The sequence below is a fragment of the Mus caroli genome, unplaced genomic scaffold (assembly GCF_978045245.1).
Source record: "Mus caroli unplaced genomic scaffold, Mus_caroli_1 scaffold_16, whole genome shotgun sequence".
Classification (NCBI taxonomy): domain Eukaryota; kingdom Metazoa; phylum Chordata; class Mammalia; order Rodentia; family Muridae; genus Mus; species Mus caroli.
Window position 1 is genome coordinate 23,478,102 of NW_028227271.1, and position 9,140 is coordinate 23,487,241.

Genomic DNA, 9,140 nt, shown 5'->3' on the forward strand with positions numbered 1-9,140 from the left:
GCTCTCTTCCAGGGCTAAGAGTCTGGGATCATTAGCCAGTGCGGACTCCATGGAGAGAAGGAAAGGGGCATTTGGAGAAAGCCAGAACTCCAAGGAAGGCTGACTGCTCAGCGCACCTGGGGGATTGCAGCAGGGGGTACCTAGGGTTTGCTAGTCAGTGCCAAGAGCCAGGGCAGGCGAGCAGCCCTGCAAGACCTCTATTCTCTTCCCTGCTTTCTCCCAGCTCAGATTGGCAGCTAGCCCCAGAACAGGCTCTGCTTTGTACACTCTATGAGGGAGGAAGGGCTGGCCAGTAGCCAGCCAAAAGGAGGCAGCATCCAGAGGGATGAGAATGTGGAGGGGGAGGAGTGTTAGTATGGGAATTCCTAAAAGGGTCCTTGCCTTTTAGGGAACCCACAAGACCAGGGGCTATGACCCCAAAGAGGACAATATGGAGGATCTACCCACACCCCTTATGCCTGTGTTACCTGCCCCAACACTGTCTTGTCTCCCTGACTCAGCCCAGATCAGGGCAGCTAACAGTATGGGCTTGTCTGTCTCCAAAGCCAGTTTACAAGCCTCCAGGATCCGACTGCAAAGCATACTGATGACAAATACATTTTCACTGTTTCTAGAAGTTTCAGAGGGAAGAAATGTTGTTTCCAAAGTACAGTTCCCTAGAATAACGGACACTTGCCCAAGGACATATCTGGGTGGGATTTCAGTCTTAGGATCTCATATGTCCCAGGAGCCTCAGGATTAGATAAAGGAAGCAGGCCCTCTCCTTTCTCAACAGTTATAACCTTGCCTCACAGAAACCCTTTTGTCTGCCCGTATCACTCACTTTTCTCAGGACATAGTCCTTGGTGATTCTTAGCACAATCTTGTAAACAACACAGCAAAAATCACTCCCATGTTACAGATGTAGAAATAAAGGCCCAGCTAGGTTAAGTGATTTGCCCTGGGACAAGCAAGAGAAAGAGACGGCCACAGGGAGCAAGAACGAGGAGTCTCCCAACCCCGGCTTCCGTCATCAGATGCCTCTCTCCGGTGATGGCTTGGATCATCTGAGATCTCTACCCAGCAGACCCTGCTTTACAACCAGGAATCCCAGAGATCACGAATATGCTTACTAAAGCCCCATTTCCTATGTTCTATTCTGGGACTAGTGGAAGGGTACACACTTCTGTCCAAATTTTAGGAACCCATAGTGTAAGATTTCTAAGAGGCTACCCTACTCTCCCCAAAGAGAGAAATGAACCAAGCTACAATCAGCTTAGCAGCCTAGCTCACTCCTGGCTGGTGACTCCTCTCCCCGGAAGCTGTAGGTCTCTATAGTCAAAGGGTCTGAAGGCTGTTGCTAGACCCTGGCTGAGCCTGTGCAGGTAGTCAGGCCCTTCCAGGGACTACCTCAAGTACGCCATCTCTTCCCAGTTTAGGAGAGGGTAGGGTGGGTGTTTCCTTGCTTTTCTGTCTCATTACTCCCTACTCACAGCGGAGTCCAAAGGGATCCCAGCCTAAGGGTTTGGGTGCCACAGGCTAACAGCCAACTCCCTCTGCCTCCACCAAAGCAAGGCCAGGGGATACACTAAAAGGGGGACTGAGAGGCAGGTGCTGAGTTTCTATATAGAAACAGAAACTGTATCTCCCCAGAGTCCCAGGCCCTGAGTCTGGCAGCTCTCGGTGCAGCTCCCCTCTCTTGCTCACAGAAAGCAGCAGCTATTTCTCAGGACAATTAATTAATTAATTAATTAATTAATTTCTGCTGCTGGTAAGCTTAGCTCCCACAGACATCCCCTCCTTTTTTAAAGTATCTAGAAACCTAGACACTGTCCCATCTATTTTATTGGTTAGCAGACTCAACTGGGAAGAGATCTGTCCAAAGGAGCCCAGCTCCTAAGAGGATGGCTGGATCAAGACAGAAGATAAGATCCTTCAACTTCAAAGCCTGGCTTCTGTCACTGTCATGGAAGTCGGGGCTCCATTACTCACAGATCCCAGCTCCCCAAAACAATGACTGAGCACAAAGACAGACTTAAAATTCCACAGCCAACATGCCTAGAGATTTCAGAGGAAGCCCAGACAAGCTGGGGCAAGAACCAGAGGCCCGTGGAGCTAGAACTGGAAATGTAGAAGGGCCACTACCCATGAGCCCTCATGAAACAAGGACCCCAGAACTGCCCACGTGTGTCTGAGACAACCATGTAGAATAGTCACTTGTGGGAAGGCAGAAGAGTTGAGAGAGGGAGCAGTATGTGTGAACCGCAGACCCCTGGGCTGCTCGGAGAGGCTGCCTTTGGCTCTGGGCATTTAAATTAGCTTCTAAGAGCAGCTCAGGCTGGGGCATGGTGGCACATGCCTATATTTAGGAGGCCGACGTGGAAGGATCACTGCAGGTTTGGGCCAGCTTGTACTATGTAGTAGTACAACCTGGGCTACATAGAGAGACTGGGTTGTTTTGAAAAGTGGGGGAGAGGGGCAGCTCAGCTAATCAATTGCCCTGCTGAGGTAGAAAGGGAAAAGGATGAGACAGGGAGCTGGGCACAGGACCAGCGGTGAGGGCAGTGTAAGTGAGCATGGTATCCAACTCTCCAATGTTATCATGGACGTCTCTTCTTCCTTTTTCAGTTTCCACACATATGTGGCATGCATGTTATTTGCACACATGTGTAGGTGCACATGCATGTGGATGCTGGGAATCATGCTTGACAACTCTTCCACTTTTAGTCTTTGAGGCAAGGTCTCTCAATTGAACTCAGAGCACATCAAACGCTAGTCATGCTAGCCAGCTTGTTCTGGGATCGCCTGTCTCTACCTTCTTTGATTGAAATGTACATGTAAGCCACTACAGTCACCCACTTTTACATGGACTCCAGTGGTTTGAACTCTGGTCCTCATGCTTGCCCAGTAAGTACTTTGACCATAGACATCTCCCTGCCTGTCCCCTGCTCCCCTAGGGAGTGACATCGTCTACTTCTCTGTATGTCAACCGCTAGCACAGAACCGAGTGCAGACAAGACACTCAACTTGGTACCATTTACTGAGTATGGCTGGAGACTGATGGCCATGGGAGAAGATAAGCCTGTCACCAGGTCTCTTGATGACATGGCCAAGACTTTGCATATTCCTTGGGCACGGCATCCCAGCTGTTCACCCTTGCTTCCCGACACCTGTCTGGCCAAAGCTGCTTTATCTACCATACCATGTGCTTTGGAGCCTGGAGCCTCTCTCCATGAGAATAATGCCTGTCTTATGATAAGAAGGAAATCAACAGTTCACGGAGTAGTGGGAAGCTGGTGTAGTTAGAATGTGAGATCCGGGAATATTGGAGTCAGGAGTCAAATGGATTCCACTGGTCATAAGGACAAGCCCAGGCTTGGTGCCACCTCACCCTTCTTCTGTCTAGATGAGATGTTCGGACAGCTTCAAAGAGCCTTTGCTAACCTGGCTTAGGGGTGGGACTGGTGTCTCCCCCGCCACACCTTCTCTCAAGCATTTGTCATACTGAATTATAAGGATGGATTAGCAGGCTATTACTACTTAAGAGCAGGGGCAAGTCTCGTCCACCTCTTTTCCACTAATGCACTGTAACACTCAGGAGACCTCCATGATCGAAGGCATGCAAGGCCTCGTAGCAGCCAGCCCAGTGGAGTGAGGTGGTTTGCGCCTCTGACTCTGGCTTCCCAGTTTTCCAAGGAGTCTTGCTGCAGGATAGATACTCCCTGGCAGTTCTGAATGTCCGAGCTGCCCATGCAGCAGAAGCTTGCTTGTCCTGCTCTTCCTTGTTAGCATGGCACAGGTCAGGGGTTCTAAAAGGCTTAGAGTTTACGTAGACAAAGGACATCATTAATGATGCCAGAATAAGCAGATCTCTCGAGGCAGAAAAGCAACAGAAACCACCCCACAAGCAAACACAGCTGGATCTTTGAATGCTGGGTAGCAGCACAGCTTGGGAAAGCTTTTCTGCCATTTTCAGAAGTCCGTAGAGTGGCTAGTGAAAGCTGAACTCCTCGGAGGCTTTTCTTCCATGGACAGGGACCACCACCATACTGACCCACACCCTCACTGGGGTCATACCTGGGTCTTCCTCCCCAAACCAAAATTGTGTTTTCTTGTTCTGTTTTTGTTTGTTTGTTTGGTTAGTTGGTTGGTTTTGGAGACAGAGTTTCTCTGTGTAGCCCTGGCTGTACTGGAACTCTCTCTCTTGGACCAGGCTGGCCTCTAACTCAGAGATCCTTCTGTCTCTGCCTTGAGAGTGCTGGAAATAAAGGCAAAATTGTTTTCAAAGTGCCCCCTTAGGCTCCTTTTTCCGTTTCCCTTTCTCTTTACTGGAGTGGGAGAATCCCTTGTGTGATCAAGTCACGGCAACTCCCTCTTTCTTACCTGTCTTTTGGGAACAAAAATAATAGCATCTTATAAGGTTATTCTGAGGATTAAATGAAATAAAACCCAGAATCCCTAGCACCCAAGTGGACTGCCTTCCCTCCAAGGCCATGAGATCTCAGCACACCACCTATCATCTCTCAGCCTTGAGGCTGCCAGACACTCCTAGGAAACATGGGAAACTCCCTCCCTCAGGGCCAGCAGGGAAGAGAATCTGATTTGATTGCCAAGGAAATCGGCTTGCCAGTAGGATGAGCAAGGGGCAGGGTCAGGCAGTGGTCAGGACATGCTGCTGCATTTGGAGTGCAGGGTAGAGATCTGGGTCTTCCAATAAGTACACAGGTGACCTTTAAGCAAACTTCCTTCCCGCTCTGTGCCTCAGTTTCCTCTCCTGTACATACCCCTACCACACCCCACAAAGTCCTCGGCTCCCTCCAATCGAACTGCTTTGCATTTTGAAGCAAGAGCAACTTCCCACTTCCTGCTCAGCAGTCTCTAAGGGAGAGACTGACAGCCCAGTTTCCTCTCAGTCCTCCCTCCAAACCTGCAACCCACCTGCCACAGGCGGCCAGCCTCCCAGGTACAGCCTCAAAACTCCCTTTTCTTTCTAGCAGAAGCTTCAGCGTTTACACAAATACTTGAAGGACAAAGTCCACAGCTTGGATCTTTATGGCTAGTGCCCAGCACACAGAAGGCTCTCTGGAAACATGTTATCAGGTCAATCTGCACATACAGTATGGGTTCACTGGCAAAATAATCTGTTAAATATTTATTTAAAGAGTTAAGAAAACCCTACCATACAGGTCATGGAAGGCACTGTGGAGCAGGGCCTGGTGTCTGCCTTCTAACTGGGGTAACAGGATGGATACCACAGCTTGTGGACTGTACTATATCCATTCAAACTCCATGCAGAATCCCACCATACCGTGACAAAGGACAGCAGGTTAGGGTAGTGCAGTGGTTCAGAGCAAGGGCTTCAGTGTTTGGATTCTGGCTCTGCTGTTTACTAAGTTAGGCAAATAACTTAACTGTCCTAGTAACTTAACTGCCCTGCAATGGGGATGCAGAGATGGCTCAGCAGTTAAGAGCACTGACTGCTCTCCCCAGAGGTCCTGAGTTCAATTCCCAGCAACCACGTGGTGGCTCACAACCATCTGTAATGGGATCTGATGTCCTCTTCTTCTGGTGTGTCTGAGGACAGCTACAGTGTACTCATATACATTAAAAACAAACTGTCCTGCATTTTGTTGGTTGTTTGTTTTTTCTCCAAATATAAGGAAAACGTCTGTCTTGCCCAGAGCATGAGACTGGGCTTGGGCAGTGAAGGTTTGCTGCTAAACTTGACAGCCTAGATGCTATCTGTGCTCTGAGCTTCAGTTTCCTTACTATAAAAGAGAGCGACGTACACAAGGCTCAGCTCCCAACAAACAAACTGCTTTGCATTTTGAAATAAAAGAACTCTCTCATTTCCCACTCAGTACTCCACTGAGACTGCCCATCCCAGGTTTTTTTTTTTTTTTTTAAATCTGCCATTCCTAACCTACAACTCACCTCCCACTAAGAGAAAAGAGAGATAGATTCCTGCAAGCTATCCTCTGACCTACCAACACACACACACACACACACACACACACACACACACAATTTCGGTCAATTTCTGAAAGCAAATGACCAAAAACACAGTGGGTGACATATCACAAGCTAAGTAAATTAGTTTGGTGAATGTTACAGAATGTTACGCCATCAGTCCTGACCCTTGACTCCAGCTACAATCCCCTGCCACCCACTTCCTTATCCTGTGTGTGTGTGTGTTCAGTCTTGCCTTTTTTTCTTTTTCAGCAGAGTGTAGCACACAAAGAAAGCTTAGTCACACAAGGAACAATTATCTAGAGGGACGGTGGAAGGAAGGACGGTGAAAAGCTAACTTCTCTGGCAAGCATCTCGTCCGCAGCCTAGGCCACACCTCCCAGGAAGAAGAGGCCTTCACTGTCCTTCCTAGCATCTCTTTCTTCTGTTTGGCCTCCAGGATAAAGATGGCTGTAATTACACTCACAAAGTTAGGTAACGACAGTGGACCCAAGCCTCTAGTTGCACATTCTGATCTGGGCATCAAAGGTTGTTGGTGTTGCTTAATAAATCCCAGTGGCCTGGGGGGTGAGGAATGCTTGCCCTCAACCCTGACTACCTGCATTCAACTTCAAGAACCCACATACATGGTAGCAGGAGAGAACAGACTCCCCAAAGATGTCCTTTGACATCCATATGTGCCAGGACACCCCAAACACACTACATGTGTGGGATAAAAGTACGTCTATCACCTCTCAGTCTTTAGAAGGTAAAATAATATCTGTCCCATTAAATCTGAATTTAGGTAAATGGAAAGTCACTTTTAGCATCAATGCGCCCCGTGCAGCTTATTTGGAATAAACTGATACAAAAAGACCTATTTGAAGTTTGAATTTAATGCAATAGCCCACATTTTATCTGGAAACTACCCAAGTACCCAAGGGCACGGAGGAAAACATTAGTCTTTCACCTACCCCACAGCCAGCTGTCCAACTGGTATCCTAACCAGGCTCCTTGGAAACATCTTCTCTCGACACCCAAGCAGAGCAGATGGGCTAAGTAGGAGCCTCTTCCTGAGCTTGGTCCAGTGCTTTGTGGGAGCACCCAACACTGGGCCAAGCCACTGCTAGAGCTTAAAATAGCGTTCCTCATTCATTCGAGCCTGCTTGGGCTCTAGTACCAAGCCCAGGAGAGGATGATAATGGTTGTTTGGGGGGAGAAAGGCTCCTAAGAAAAGCTCATCTGGCCCGGAGGGGAAGGGAGGTCATTACCAACAACCTACTTCATGAGGTTGTGAAGATCAAATAGGGAAACGGCCGAGGATACACCTTGTAAATAAATCCCTGGTGATAGGTCATGATCAAGCCCTTTGAGTGGCTAGTTTAGCACAGGGCCTCACAACTGTCACACTGCCCAAGGAAGATGGATGTGACACAGAGGTATACCAACACAAGGCTAGCACACCTGGACACTATAGTAAGAAAGACCAGTGCTCTGCCACAAACTTACACATCCATCTCTCAAAAGGTCTCACCACAGCTGCACAAAGTGAGCGCCAGCGGGGGTCCATTTCCCAGGGGATGGTGAGAGTGGCCAGCAAGTGAGACCAGGCAGGGGAGTGTGTGTGGGGTCCCACTGGTGCAGGATTGGGCCCGAGGCCTACCTTCTGGGCCTGCTGGATCATCTGCCTGACCACCTGCTTCAGGTGCGGTGCCTTCTCTTCTTTGGGCGGGTGGGTGAAGAGCGTGACTCGGCTCACACCGCGGTAGAAGTTGGAGTCCGTCCACCCCAGGTCCAGTGGGGGCACTTCGGTGTCCGAGCGATCTGGCCAGTAGGCCAGGGACTCAGTGGGCTGGGCCGGGACCTTGGCCTTGGCCTTGGCCTTGGCACGGGTGCTGGAGACTGCTTCCTCGTAGGGGCTCCAGGCGGCGCAGAGGGCCTGGCGCTCCTGGCTGGAGAGGAAGTCCCGCAGCCGCTCCTTCTTGACCAGTTCGCGGTAGGCCTGCTCGCCTCCACCCAGCAGCGCCTCCAGCGCGGCCCGCCGCCTCTCGCAGTAGTAGAAGGCTGCATGTGCCTCGGTCACCTTCTCGTTCACGTGCGCCTCGTCCAGGCAGCTCAGCTGGGACTCGGCCATGACGCCCCAGCCCTGTCCCGGGGCCCCGGGCTCGGACCCTGCTGTCCCCACCGCCGCACCTGGAGCGCTCGAGGGGCGGGGCGCCTCACCTGGCCGCGAGGTCCGCCTCGGCCCGCCCAGCGATCGCCAGCCGGCCAATCGGCGCGGGCCCCGGTGCGGGCGCGGCCGTCGGGCGGAGAGGGACCTCCGCCTCTGCAGGGCTTGCGGGGACCTCACGGGCGGCTCAGCCGACACCCTGTGTCTCTGGCCTACCTAGCCCGGCTGGGGTGCAGAGTCCCAGCGTGGAAGTGAACTTGGAGCCGGGCTGTGGTCAGAGGCACGTGCGGCCTTTGAGCCACGCCCGCCTCCTAGCTGCGACCCATCCATGGAGAGCAGGTCGGCGATCTGACCCCTTTACGCCTCCAGCACCCTCGGGACTCAGCCCCGCGGGTCCAGCCTCATCTTCCCGCAGGTAGGGCCCAGAGCACGTGTTCTAGTCCGGACGCCTGCGGGGTTTAGTAGCATCCTGACCCCCTCCGGCCTTCAGGGTCCAAGTATGTGTGCTGTTGGGTTAGATTGTCGGACTGTGTAGGGGGCAGTCTGTGTGGGAAAGGAAAGATGCTAATGAAATCCCTAGTTCTCCCGCCCACGCGTCCCAGTTCTGAGATCAGAGGCCTCCAGGGGCTGTCAATTCAACGCCAACACCGTCACTACAAAATTTTTTTCTCCTAAAAGAATCACCCAAATAGCAAAGATGTAAGCAGGAGGCAGTGGATTTGCCCCTCATTTTAATTTGAAGTGGTGTGTGCGTGTGTTTGGGCCTGATAGGCTGCCAGAGGCCTGATTACTATATTAGCGATTCAAAATACATGTTTGAGCCTAAGGAAGGAAGCTGAGCACAGACACGCGCGTGCACACCACCACCACAAGAGGATCTGCTGTTTCCCATTGGATTAAATACAATCTTCTTAGTCATTAACATATTATTTTGTTCGTGTGCTGCTGTACAATTTTGATTCTCCACATTCAAAATATTTTCAGATCATAGCAACCAAAGGTTCACATTTCTCTCATTTTGTAGCACAGCGACTTGGAGCTG

General features: G+C 50.8%; 1 protein-coding gene across 1 annotated transcript in view; it reads right to left on the bottom strand.

Moving 5' to 3' along the window:
* The window catches only part of Sack1f (scaffolding CK1 anchoring protein F), a 29,291-nt gene extending 20,914 nt beyond the window's left edge, over positions 1-8,377 (bottom strand). The window contains exon 1 of the mRNA XM_021183322.3: positions 7,592-8,377. Coding sequence (XP_021038981.1) covers positions 7,592-8,062 — 471 coding nt within the window. The 5' untranslated portion in view covers positions 8,063-8,377. The remainder of the gene's footprint in view (positions 1-7,591) is intronic.
* Positions 8,378-9,140: the final 763 nt, after the last annotated feature.